At 40.3% G+C, this 14282-nt stretch overlaps 1 protein-coding gene across 1 annotated transcript; it reads right to left on the minus strand.

Annotated features, from left to right (window-relative positions):
- Positions 1 to 777: 777 nt before the first annotated feature.
- Positions 778 to 5711, minus strand: LOC117272370 (uncharacterized). The gene is made up of 3 exons (XM_033651265.2): positions 5165 to 5711; positions 4344 to 4528; positions 778 to 1839 (listed from the first exon to the last, which is right to left on the minus strand). Exons 1-3 carry the CDS (start codon positions 5375 to 5377, stop codon positions 1332 to 1334), a joined length of 906 nt encoding a protein of 301 aa, XP_033507156.1. The 5' UTR covers positions 5378 to 5711; the 3' UTR covers positions 778 to 1331.
- Positions 5712 to 14282: the final 8571 nt, after the last annotated feature.

The following is a 14282-nucleotide window of genomic DNA, read 5'->3' on the forward strand; positions in this document are numbered from 1 at the left end:
TTTAAGCACGCCATAGGACAAGCCAAATTCTCAAGGCACAACGATAGATAGATAGATAGATAGATAGATAGATAGATAGATAGATAGATAGATAGATAGATAGATAGATACTTTATTAATCCCCGTAGGTAAATTGTCGTGTCCAGTGGCTAAGGCACATATAAGACACATAAAAGAGTACAAGAACGAGTAATATAAATACAAATATAAATATAAAAGTAAAAATAAAATAAAATAAAATAGAAATAATCTACATGTAAACAGTGTACACTATCAGAAGGTACAAAGTGCAAAAGTGCAGGAGGGTATGCGGGTGTAGTGAGGAAATGCGCTATGTGCTCCCTCTCCCATTGAAGTCTGATGGCTGTCGGGATGAAGGACCTCCTGAACCTCTCAGTCCAGCACCGCAGTGACAGGAGATGATGGCTGCGGCTGCTTTTCTGTCCAGCCAAGATGCAGTGCAGTGGATGATTATCACAGTCTAGTATGCCCTGCATCCTGCTCCTCGGGCATCTCTCTGTGATGGTCTCCACCGAGTCCAGGCTCCTGCCCAGCACTGAGCCTGCTTTCCGGATGAGCTTATCTAGCCGTTTCCTGTTTCTGTCCATCAGGCTTCCTCCCCAGCAGACTGCAGCGTATAGCAGAGAGCTCTCCACTGCTTATTTATAAAACATAAAACGACCTCTATAACAAGTGTTATCACTCTTATCGTGACGTAAATGTTTGATTTTATTTACTTATATCAAATAACAATCGACAACCAACCATTTTACTCATTAAATATTTATTAACAAAATGATTTGAGAATTCATTTTAAACCTTTTTTAAAATTGCATAAAAGAACCAATAGCAGATCCATTTAAACAAGAAATAATGTCATATAATGTAGGAGAGAAGATATGAGAAATAAGCACAGGAGAGAAGTGACAGCTGTTCTTGTCTATTGAATGTGATTAGACATTTAAATAAAATTTAGTGCAATCGAATTAAAAAGACAGAAAGACAGACTTCATGATATCTCTGCAATTCCAGTGCCAACTGTGTAAAACATTTACTGGACATAACATTTCTACATATCTTCTAAAAGAGCTTCTTCATATTTATGGTTTCCTTCATTTTAAATAAAGGTTTTGTGTCATGTGGAACTCCTAAAATAGGCAGAATAAACTGTAAACATCTTAATCTTTAGAGTAGTGAATAAGAGACTGTGACACATTCATCATTAAGCATCATTCATAATTCATCCATCAAAGTGCATTTAAATCTCACTGCATTACAGGCAGTAACTGTTGAAGAGCTTAAAGAGAATGTATTTAAACTGTGCTCAAAGATCATACAAACGTCACATCATCCTGAGACTCCACCCAGCACCACTGAGCATCATAGCCCAGCAAAGATGTCTCACTATCAGGTGCATGCTCCTCCTCTTTTGTCATATTGTTCTGAGAGGCTCTGAAACTCTCCTGAGTTTGTTGCTCTGTCTGTTTCTCCCCCGACTCTTTAGTGAGGGATAAACTACCATTATTTGCTTTCACTTCTCTTCTTGCCCTGTTCGATCTGAGGAGAGCTCTCCTGATGGTGTCAGCACCGCCTTTGATGTCATGTAATGGAACTACATCCGAGTCCTTTTGTAAGTTGGCGCTAACCAAACCATTGGCGGGGCTAGATGAGGCCTGGCCATGACTGGAAGGACTCAGAGGTCTTGCTTCGGTAGAGTCGGGGATCAGCATGTCGAAGTAGGTCTTGTGGTTTGAAACGCCATCTTCAGTGTGTGCTGGTGGGTCTGCTGATTCCTCACCAGAGGTTTCAATCAAGTCTGGAGTTGGACTCAGGCTCTCTCTGCGGGAGCGGTAGTGGAAATAGTCAGACCCATACTGTCATTTTATTTACTCCTTCGCTTAATGGTTTTTTCTTTAAAATGTATGTCTATGATTTTGTATTAATACATTGTTGTTCATTGTTTCTTTAATAATCTAATTACCTATCATATTCCAGTCCTGTTAATTGAATTCACTGTCTTAAACTGTAATTGTGCTTTGGCAACACATATGAAATGTCATGCCATTAAAGCTTATTGAATTGTACTGAATTGGAAACTACCAGCAGGATGTTAGGGTATTCTTAATTCAAGTCCAAGAGTTTGATGATATCCTTTATAAGTATACATTTATCATATCGTATCTTGAAAATCCACTGTCATATACTAAAGTGATCCCCGCACACCCTGGGCCCCGCCCCTGCTTGTGGCCCAAGGATACTACTCCTACATATATAAATAATATTACAAAATGATCTAGTGAAGTGGCCGTCGTAGATACATCTAAAAAAACACGTCTTGATATGTCACAGTTGCTGTTCACAACTTTTTGTCATACTAGTGGAAACTGTCACGATGACATAGCTAACTTTCATCTAACACAGCTGTCAATCATGTCAGTCACTGTTCGTGAACTTCAGTCAGGCTGTCAAACTTGACAGTGCTGATCAAATATGAATCAACATTCTATCACTGCATTGCATATTTCTCACCTTACATGTTTTCAAAGACATATTTTAGTGACTGTTGAAGATTATTTTTTGGCATTTTTGCCTTTATTAGCTAGGAGAGTTTCATGTGAAATGGGGAGAAAAGAGACGAGATGACATGCAGCAAAGGGCAAGAGCTGGAATCGAATCAGCAGCTGCTGCGGCAAGGACATAGCCTTTGTGCATGGGGACCAGCACTACCAGGTGAGCTAGTGTCTACATTCTGTTACTGCATTCCGTATTTCTCATATCTGATGTTTTCAAAAACATATTTTAGTGATTGTTTAAGATTATTTTTCGGCATTGTTGCCTTTATTAGATAAGAGAATTTTGTGTGAAATGGGGAGAAAGAGACAAGGTGACATGCAGCAAAGTGCCAGAGTTGGAACTGAACCTGCAGCTGCTGAGGCAAGGACATTGCCATTGTGCATGCGGCACCCACACCACCAGGTGAGCTAGTGGGCACCGGATAGCATATTGTTTAGCTGTAAAATAAAAAGTGTGCTCCAGCCATGTTTCCAACATGGCAGCTGGGTCACAAACTTTCTCATTTTACAGCTAAACAGTACACTACTGTCTCTGACAACATTTGAGGGAAGACACAGGTAATGCAGTAAAAGAATTTTGATGCATATTTTATCTGTGCTGCCTATTTGCAAAGATACAAACTCCGGTCACATGACTTAGACTCGAGTTAGGCTCAAGTCACAAATTCTATGACTTTAGACTCGACTTGACAAAATCAAAAAAGACTTGCAACTCCACATGCACTTTAACACCAATGATGGGTGACTTCACTTGGATTTGAGCCTTTTGACTTAAAAATATTTGATACCTTACCCAAAACTCAAAGACTAAAAATGTTACTTAAAAAGTATGCCATGAATCAATTCATGTCCCATAATATCCTGAATCAACTAATGTTAATGCTACTGATTCCCAGCAAGTCGACATTTAGTTCCCCAGCTCCATTTTTGTTTGAATGCGTCTGACAGCATCCAGTCAAGTTGCAGGAGAGAACCCTGAACGCCAGTTGGAAAAAAATGATACCAAAAATAATTTTGTTCATGTACAAAAACAACACAGTAGTTGACAAAAAACAAATTGCAGTAACTGGGACCTGAGCGCAAAGACTAGAGACTTATTTGTGACTTGCAAAACAATGACTTGGTCCCACCTCTGCTAGTTTGACAGCTTGACTTCAATTCACCAGCAGTGACTGACATAACTGACAGCTGTCTAAGAAACTCCTCAGCTCTGACTGGTTGTTGGAAACACAGGGAAGAGGAGGAGGGACATGATTTGTTGTTTTTACAAATTATCTGTCTCATGTAATACTGCATGGATGTGACAGTGTCAACAAATACAATAAAAACATATTTTCAAAGTTACTAACTGTAGCTTTAATGCATGTCTTTGTACATATAACCTGATTTTAGTTTGCCTAAAAATACTGTAAGTGCACATTTTCAATGAGAATATCGTCCTGTACACCTGTTAAACTAAACACGTTAGGTCAGTGGTTTCCAACTGGTGGGTCATGAGTCCATTCTAAATGGACTGCAATGTGTCAAGGTGTCAGGTTTATAAAAAACACACTTCATTTTAAATTACAGTGAATTTCAGTGCAGTTTCCTGCTGTAGAGTGAGTGACTAATGGACAGCTACTTGACAGAGGCAGCAAAGTAGATGGACGACATGGCCAAATGCAAGTATGATGCTGAATATATCAAACTGTGTGGACCTTGAACTAATGACTAAGGAGAAATCTGGACCCTGTGGCTGGACCAGTTAGGAACCACTGCTGTAGACTGTACCTGCAGGGGGACATGGAGGGCCCGTGCTCTTCCACAGTCACCAGGCTGCTCAGGCTGCCTGTCAAGCTGCTGCCGTGGCTGGCGAAGGCGCCCCGCTCCTCCATCAGCCAACGCATGGCCTCAATACCCTCGTGCACGGCTACCAGCTGGCGCAGAATCCTCACATCGGCTGAACGCAACCACCTCTGCACAGATAGTGAGGAGTTAGATAAGCGTGATGTAGGTGTGAATATGGGAACTGGATTGTGTGTGTGCATGGCAGGTATGTAGGTGGGAGAGCTGAGAGATGTGTGTGCATTTAACATCAGTCAGGGGCCCCGCAAATAACATGCCCCCCCCACTAGTGAGGCCCTGCTTGTGTGCTCATTTGACTACAACACATGAAGCAGAACAACAGAGCAAAAGAATGGAAAAGACTGAGGGAGGGTCTGAGCTGAGGAGCAGAGACTGAGCAGAGGAATCCAATCAGAATGTGTGAAATGAATGGAGGTGAATGAGACGGAGGCAGGTGGGGGGTGTGGCAGAGAGACAGGTGACACAGTCTGTCATTAGATATTACACATGAGCAGGTGAAGAGGCTGAGAGTGAAGCTCAGATGCGTTGACATTTCTGCAGTTCACTGAAAAACATGCGGTTTGAATAAACAAAGCAGTGATGGCTGAAACAAGTTGTGCCAGTTGTGGCAGTGCCAAATACGGAAAGAGGCGCGGGTATATACGGGTAAATATAGGCGCACTCAAATGATACAAAGTCATGCTGAGTCACTACAAAATAGGATTTATATAATGTGATGTATTTATTGCTGAGAACATATATATTACCATCTCTTGTTTTAAGTTGCTTATCTTGTCAGAAAAGCTGTCGCTCAAGGCAGAGCCGCGGTCTCCTCTGTCCACCACATCAGACCTCCAACCATCCTCACAGTCCGCAGCATCCCTCATCCAAATCAGAAGACTCTCCGGTGTTTTCCTGCCAACCTTATTTTCCACTTCTCTCAGATCTGGGAAGGAATCGTTAAGGATTTCCTCTGCCATCCCACCGCGCAGTAATCACTCCAAGTCTTCGGATGGAGTTTGTGCGTAAAGTCACCTCACTCCACTGTGAGAAGTGACACCCCTCCAGCGGGTGAATCACCATAAACTTCACTTTCTCGACTTACAGCACAGTCCCACACGTTGTATTCCCGTACAGTCCACAGTAAACCACGATCACAAACGACCGAGCGGCCACAGAGGCGCAGAACGAGCCTTGAAAACGCTGGAAGTGTGAACGCGCATATCACCTGTCCCGCTGCCTGCTGTCACCATTCATGCTCCAGAGGTATTGATGGTATGCGGCCCAGAATGTGATGCTGGAAAGTGGAAATGTTCTTTGTGTTGCTCTCAAACAATGGTGGGAGTTTCATACCGGCTGTCACATGGAGAGGCTTCAGTTAACACCTGTGCGCACTGAGCTGTAGAGAGCGCACATTAAATCTGTGAAATCACATCATGATTGACTGTTTTTATCAGAATCATTTAACCCTGAGGCACCACATAAAGACAAACAAGAATTTCATACAGAGTATTATTTAATCTAACCTGTGATTTAGGCCTGTATTTGATTGAATGTAATCCTGGGATGAACGCCTACATTAAAGGAAAAGTTCTGATTTTTTGGAGTGGGGTTGTGTGAGGTTCTAATTCACAGAGTATTACACACAGTAGATGTTGGCCTCCAGTTTGGAGAAGCAGCAGGAGCACCGTCACAAAAAGCAATGTAGCCTACTGATGTGGATGGGGCAAAGCAATACTATTCTAGCCACCTAAAAAAAATCCCACGTAAAAAGAAAATCTGTGGTGCCATTTGTAAAGTGGCTCTCACTGAAATTAACAGCAACATTTTGGCACATTTAGCTTCAAACAACATTAAAAAAAAGAAAACATATTTCAAATATTCAAGATATTTGAAATATGTTAAATATAATATCACAGTTAAATCTAAATATTAAATGTTGAGCCTAAATGTCAAATCTAAATGTAAATGTTAAATATAAATCCAAATGTTACATCTAAATGTTAAATCTAAATCTAAATTTAAATGTTAAATCTAGATGTGCTTGGTTAATATTGAGCTAATATGCAATACGCACTGCTGGTCAATGGAAGTACCAAAAAAAAAGCCCAGGTTGTCAAACTGTGTTTATAGCATCAAATAACGAATTAAAACCAAAGTAATTGGAAAAAATGAACACTTGAACATACATCAGTGTGATAAGAACTACCTAAAATGACAGAAACCATGTTTGGGGAAATTTTATTTGACGTGTACTTTGAGTTTTTAGCTCAGTTGTATGTAGTATGACGTATTCACTGTCATCACGTAAAGTCTGCCAGGGCCGAGACTGCAAATGGCTAATAGACAGCCCTCGGACTGTTTTATGCAGCGTGTTTTGCCAAGGACATGCTCCTGGATCAACATCCCAAATGCATTCCAGGACCAACATTGCGATCAACCAATCACAGCCTTCTGACATCATCGCTGTGCTGCTCCTGTGCTTCTTTCAGACTTTATAAAGCTAGTTTTCCAAATTGAAGTTAATACAGTTGAACAAAATCCTTAGAAACACTGAACAAAAACCCTATAAGCTACTGCAGGGTTAGCGAGTTAGCCTGCTAACTAGCTGGGGTAATGTTAACTGTCGACTGAAAATTACAAGCTCCCTGTAACAAAACTTTGAGGTGACCAAGCAGCATGGTGATATGAATGTAGAAACAGTCCTATGAGTAATTTTATGCCATCTTTCAGTTTTTATATGAGATATTTTGTTCCAAGGAAGTAGCTTTGCTAATGTTAATACCTGCTAACATTAGCCATTTCAGTAAGCTAACATTTACTGAATAGCTAGCCTACATGAGTAAATGAAGTGTATTCAGTGCTGGTTAAAAGCATACAACACGTGAAATTATAGGCAATTGTAAATAGAAGAAGAAGAAGTAATTTTGTGTCATTAAAACATGTTTAATTTGTACTTTGCTGCATGGAAGCCCTTGAAACTTTCCAAAGTTACTCTATAAGAGAAACAGGTCTGTGCAGTTGCACAACCCACTTTCAGACACAGAGACGGGGCCAAATAAGCAGCGAGGAAGCTAACATCTGCCACCCTCTCAAATAGATGATTTATTTTTATTCATCTGTCATCTTGTCCCCTTTCAAAACCAGGGCAACGGTAATGGGAGCTTCCTGCTTCCTCGTGATTGAGGTTACGACCAGTTGTTGTGCATTAAATGCATTGTTTAAGGCGTCTGTGCAGCACAGTGGAGCCTGAATAAAAAGTAGAGCAACTTGAATGCATGGCTGTAAATAAGTTTATGATGCTTCATCGGCTTATAGAAAACTCAGCTGAGACCTCAGGAGGAGAAAGTTATTTTCATCACTGGAGCTATAAGACCTATCACTGTGATTTGTATGTTAAGGTTGGGTCGCCCTCTCTCTGTGTCAGACGTGAAAGATGCTGGGTTCAGTTTATTTATAAAGCTCTTATCGGTCTGTTACCTTCTTATATCAGTTCAATGCTGTCTTTTAATGTGGGCTCTTACCAAACTCAGTCTTGTGATTGGATTTCACTCCAGGTGTCAGCTTGGAAAATCCAGTTTTTCATATTGTGCACCTGCAACGTGCACAACAGTTTAAAGCTTTCCACATTTTTATCCATAGGGCAAATTTAATCTTTAACTGTGTCATATTTTACTTCTAGGTGTTCCTGTTTAACCGTATTAATGTGTTCTACATTTTAACAGTTTTTATTCATCACTGATGCTTTTATTCATTTATTTTTGTTATTATTGTTTTATCTTTATTTCTATTTTTATTTTCTATTTTATTTATTTATTTTTTATTATTCTTTTTTAATTTCTATTTTTATTCATTTATTTTATTATTTATATTTTTATTTTATTTATTTATTTATTTATTTATTTTTACATTTTTAATTGTGGTTTTTATTTTATTGCTTTTTACTTTTTGTTGCCACTTTTATGTAAGTTTCTCCTTGTGTTTTTTATCTGTGTCTAAGTACTTTTATTTTATATTGTTTTACTCGGCTAGGTCTCTGCCTCAGTGAATGCCTGAGTTACAGTAAAATAAGGGCTGAATGAATGAATGAAAAACAGTGGGACATTGGGAGAGAACTTTGAGGAGTGTTTTACCACTGGCCGCTGTTAGAGGGAGACAAACACTGCTGCATCCAACACAGACCTGGAGAGAAGTTAGGACCAATAAGAGCCAGCAGTACATTACAACAAACATTCAGACTATAAGTAGGGTAGGATTGTGTTTTAAATAATGAATCTTGATCTCACATGTGATTTAAAAGATGACATTTTACTAGCCTCCCTCTGTTGGTCGCTCCACAGTTTAGAGCCTCATAAAGTTCACTCACCTTTCCTCTTAAATCTCAACAGTGGAACAGAATCCTCTTTTACTGGAGCTGCTCCGCAGAGACCTGTATATCACCGTAGTTACAGCGTCCCAGGTGAAAAAATGAATATGAATACAAGGTAGCATTGTGTTGAAAATTTATTGTGTATCACCCACTGAACTCTTAGATGAAGCAGAGAGCAAAGGCACACACCGAGAGCCTTTGGAGAGATTTTACATTTGGTTTAAAGGGACAGTTCACCTATGAATCAGAAATACTTATTGTTCCTCTTACCTGTAGTTCTGTTTATCAGTCTAGATTGTTTTGGTGTGAGTTGCAGAGTGTTGGCGATATCAGCTGTAGAGATGTCTGCCTTCTCTCCAATATAATGGAACTAGATGGCACTCAGCTTGTGGTGCTTAAAGTCCCAAAAAATACATTTATGAAAACTTAACATCAATGTCTCTTTGCAGAAATCATGACCTGGTTACTCAAGATAATCCACAGACCTTGTTGTGAGCAGTTTCACGTAGGAACTATTTTCTTTCTACCGAACTACACCTGCCAACTGTATCACTACACAGGAGGAAGTATGAATCTACTCATGGACAAGAGGCTCATATTTGTGACTTTATATTTGACCAAAGGCAGATGACAAAGGTAGGACCAAGTCGTTGTTTTGCAAGTCACAAGCAAATCTTTGCATGTCAAGTCCCAAGTCAAGTACCAAAACCTGAATTTTGAGCCTCAAGTCCCAAACAAGTCATAATGTGCTCTACACAAAATGTAATACCATTTTTAAAAACAGTGTAATAATATATTATATTCACAAAAATTATGGATGCTTCTTGAAATTTGTATTTAATTGCTAAATCAAGTTTGCTGGAAGTTGCTGCAACATGAGGCAAAGCAACAGTTGGCTTTTATTACCACTAGTTCTCTGAAGGTGTTCTAGTGTGTCTAGGCCTTTAGACCCGATTTGACAACATCTGTAAATCTAGAAAGACTTTCAACTCAACTTGGACTCCGACACCAGTTACTCATGTCTTCACTTGGACTTTTGACTTGAAAGCACTTGATGCCTTTCCCCAAGGCCAAAGATTAAAAGTATGTTATTTAAAACATTTGCCAGAAATCAGTTAATTTCCGAATTGACTGTGTGTCAAATTTGTGACTCAAGTCCACACCTCTGACGGACGATATCGCCAACACTCGGCAACTCGCACCAAAAAAAATCTAGACTGATAAATAGCACTACAGGTAAGAGGAAAAATATGTATTTTTGATTTGGGGTGAACTGTCCCTTTAAGATGATAATAAATGTTTGTGTAGATATGAAACTGTTAGTCACTGCACTGTTACAGCTGTCGATTATGTTCATGATTTAAAAGCTTTAAATTGATTTCCATTTAGTTGTAATGGACATAATATGAAGCATTAATATTCCCTCCACAGTTGCTGTCTGCTGCAGCAACAGAGGGGACATCTGCTCAGCCACACTCTCTGACTTTTGGTCATAAGGTTCAGCTTCTCCTGACGTGATCTGATAATTGATGTGTTCTGGGGAATGATCCAACATGATTCAAACAGCTTGTTGTCCCTGAAACGGCCTGCAGATGGCAGCAGACATTCAATATTTCCAAGCACTCAGGTGTTTGATGACATTCTCAGAGGCTGAACAATGAAGTCTGATTCCTGCACCTCTGGGATTTCATTCATCAGCTCTGTTTACTCAAGAGTACAGATCAAGTTTCGCAGATGAGGCTGTCGAAACTACAGCAACCCTGAAAACTGAGCCTGAATCAACACTCTGAGGTCATCCCATCTACTTAGCAATCATAAAGAATATGTTTTCTGTAATCTTATATGAGAGTCTCGGCCATTAATTCTCCATGTTTCCTGACAAATATGCTGCAAACACATTCCATGATTTCATCAGAGAGGCATAACACTGACAGCAAATATGTCATACTCGACACAACATACTTGTCATTTCCTTGGAATGAAAAAGCGAGTGGGAAGTTGGAATCAAGTGGATAAAAACTCTGGTTACGGCGACCCCAGGGGCGGCTGTAAAACATTACCCACGTATAAGCAAGTGTTTTCAGGGCAGTTTGCAGTGACCCGCAGGTCGGCGTTACATGAGGTAGAGGGTGAGCATAAAAACGTTACACACAGAAAGAGTTATGTTTTTTACGAGTCGGGGCCTCTCACTTCCAGTTTTAGGGAAATCATAAACTTACACAAACATTAAAAAATGGGCAAAGTGTGCATGTCACTGAAAGGCCAGCATTATGAGCAGATAGGATTTTATGGCATCTGTCAGTGCAATCAGGAGTGATTTATCATAAAGAGGATGTGGGGGTTTATTAGGGGAGTCGCCCTAAATCTTTTGCCAAACCACCTGAAACGTGACATGCAGAGAAATGAAGAAACATTCACCCATGTGAGTTTATCCTTACACACAGAGAACATGTTAATAGAAACAGAGGAATAGATATCTCACCATCCTCTTGGTGCAGCCTGATTCCCCAGTGATTCTGCCTGAGGCATGGCATGTGTGTTTTTTGCATGCATTGAGTTCAGGGTCAGAAAAACAGCATAACAACTGAGGCCACTGGGCCAGGAAATCCTCCAGGTTCACATGGTCTGTGCAAAGACCCTCACATGCAAACAAAGCCAATCAGGGAGGCAGGGGAGCGCTGGGCTTTGCAGCACAATTAGGTCAGAAAACACTCAACGGTTTGTAGATGTTTCCCAAGAAAAATAAGCTCTAAAGTGTGGAAGTCTTCACATGTCAGATGTACAGTACATAAGAAACTTTACAGCTGCAGAGGTGCTGGTTTGTGGATTTTTGTTACCTTTAGACTGGTCCTGCATAGCCAGGCCTATCTAGTACTGTCCCAGTGCTGGAGAAAGATCTGTGCACATTTATGCTCAAAATTAGATATGTATATGGACACAAATGATGTTTTTGTCCGTGTTTGTGCACGTTTTCTGAAAGCTTATGGATACAGACTAAACGGGGGCATGGTAAAGTAGTTCACAGAGAAATGACCCTAGAACACCGCTAACCACTGTTGTCGACAAGGCTGGCTACGTTAAAAAGAACGTTACTACTACTACTCTGCCAATGTCACCAAATTTGCCTTCATCAGAAACTTCTGACTCTGCCCTCTAGTGCCATCTATTGGCTGTATCTATGTCAGCATAAAGGACACAGAAGTATGAGGGCAGTGAAGTTTACAAGGGTTGAGATAAATGGATCTGTTTTGATATGTAACAGGAGCATAAATGAACTTTAATTCCACACTGAGGGAAAAATCGTTACTGTTTGTATTTCTTTGAATCAATCAAAATCCTCTTGGGCGGAGCTAGGCCCCAGATGCATGGATGTATGAACAGAACTGGATACAGCGTCAGAGGTGGGGCCTCATTTACTACCCCACTTCGTGGACCCCATAGAGCAGGCACACCAGAGACTTCTGCCAGCGGAGTGGCTGACTTTGGGTTTAGCCCGTTTACTTGAACGGGGATAAAATGATTTAATCGTGCAGCTCTTCTACACTTTCAAAATGTTATCAGACCATATCCTGTTAGTGAAACGAGTCATTTCACAGGGGACGTGGCGCTTAAAAAATGTATCCACAGATTTACCCATGTCTCTTTCACAATGAACTCCTCAGATGTCCTGTTTCCCCAGTTCGAAGTCATTCCTCCAACTTTGATATGTTTTTGAGTTTTAAGTCGTAATATGGAAACAACATGAACATTATAAAGATGATTTGTTGTATTTTATAGCAGTTTGAAGCTTTATTTTACAGAGTGATTTGGTTCCATACTTGTTGCTGCACCAGTACCTCCCCTGAAACTACTAAAATATTACTTTACCTGACGAATTCTATGAATAACTTTTCTAACTAATCTAGGTCACACTATGTGGACAACAACCTAATACTATTTTACATAGTGTTAAAACAAAGTGTGGAGATCGGTCTGGCTATGTGAGAGTAGTTTCACAAGGCAACTGGGATTTGAAACACAGTAACACACAGGAAGTATGTTACTGTCTCCGATAGGTCGCCAATAAAAAGCCTCATACTCACAGTCCACATCCTGTAAGCTACCTTTGGACAGAGCTAGGCTAGCCGTTTCCCCCTGTTTCCAGTCTTTATGCTAAGCTAAGTTAGCCAGCTGCTAATTTAGCTTCATATTTACTGTAGATAACAGAATGGTATCAATTTCCTAAACTTATTGGCAGTAAGAAAGCAATTCAGCATAATTCCCAAAACGTTGAACTCTTCCTTTAAAGCTCTGCCTGACATATTTAAGAATTATGTAAAAACTGTTTGAGATTAAAAGAGAATCAGTTAGTTAATAACTCCCACTGCTCGTGAATTTTTAGTTAGGTGATCATGCTGCTCTGTGGCATCTGTTTCCATTTAGGAACCTACAGAGAGATTAAATGAGTGTGGAGAAGTAATGGATCTCATATGTACGCAGAGGGGCCCATTTACATCCTGTAATTGTGTTTATTCAAACCATGACATAAAGCAAAGATCCCCGAGCTGAGAAGACACATAAATAAAGTGTTTACAGTGCGTGAGACTCATACCAAAAAGTCCATTAATTTCTACTGAAAGGCTCGAAACACCAACTTCCAAGGTGTATAGTGCAACAGTGTCAGACTGAGGAAAAACAAATGTGAATGCACACGCAGATAGGCCGTGCCGTCTGACTGCAGGGTCATCAATAGATTCCTGCTGCATCAATCTTTGTTGTCTAAACAGATGGCAGCGGCACCAAAGAGCTTGTGCTGTGCCTGATCGAATGCTTGATAGGAGAGCCCAGAGGAGCCCGTGTCAGAGGCCATGGGGGCCAGTAGATTCTAAGCACATTAACATTCCTGAATAAATAACCCCAGGGAACGTTATTGTGGAGACGTTAAACAGGATTTTCCTCCCAGAGCCCAGGAGAACGGCCAGGCATCACTCTGGCGTCTCCATCGCCCGGGGTTAGGAGGAGCTAAAGCACCCAGTGCCAAAAGAAGAGCTTTTTAAACCCCTTATATCCCATCCTTCCTTAGAGAAAAATTGCAGCAAATTGCACCACATGAGAGAAGTCTGGTGATTCAGGTTTAATTTACTTCCTGTTACAGCTTCATTTCTCATTTCCTTCTTTGTTGTTCTTTATATCGATATTCAAACACATCTGATAGATAGTGATATCATGAAGCACAAAACTCTATGATATGCCAGCAGGAATTCTAAAGTTACCTTGTATATTTTTTGTATATTTCCAGATAAGTGGCATGGTACTCTATTTTGCATTTTGCTTAATTCCACTGTCTTGACTACACAGGACATCCAAAGCACCTGATGCGACATTTCCCACTGTTTTCTTTTTACTACATTTAACATGATCTTGTACTTAATTGAATTCGTGAAGGATCAAGTGTTTCCTGGCAGTTTTGTTACTCGTATTCATGCTCTGTTCACATAGTGACATTTAGGATATGTCACTGACTGCAACATCAGGGC

This window comes from Epinephelus lanceolatus, chromosome 12 (assembly GCF_041903045.1).
Source record: "Epinephelus lanceolatus isolate andai-2023 chromosome 12, ASM4190304v1, whole genome shotgun sequence".
Lineage (NCBI taxonomy): Eukaryota > Metazoa > Chordata > Actinopteri > Perciformes > Serranidae > Epinephelus > Epinephelus lanceolatus.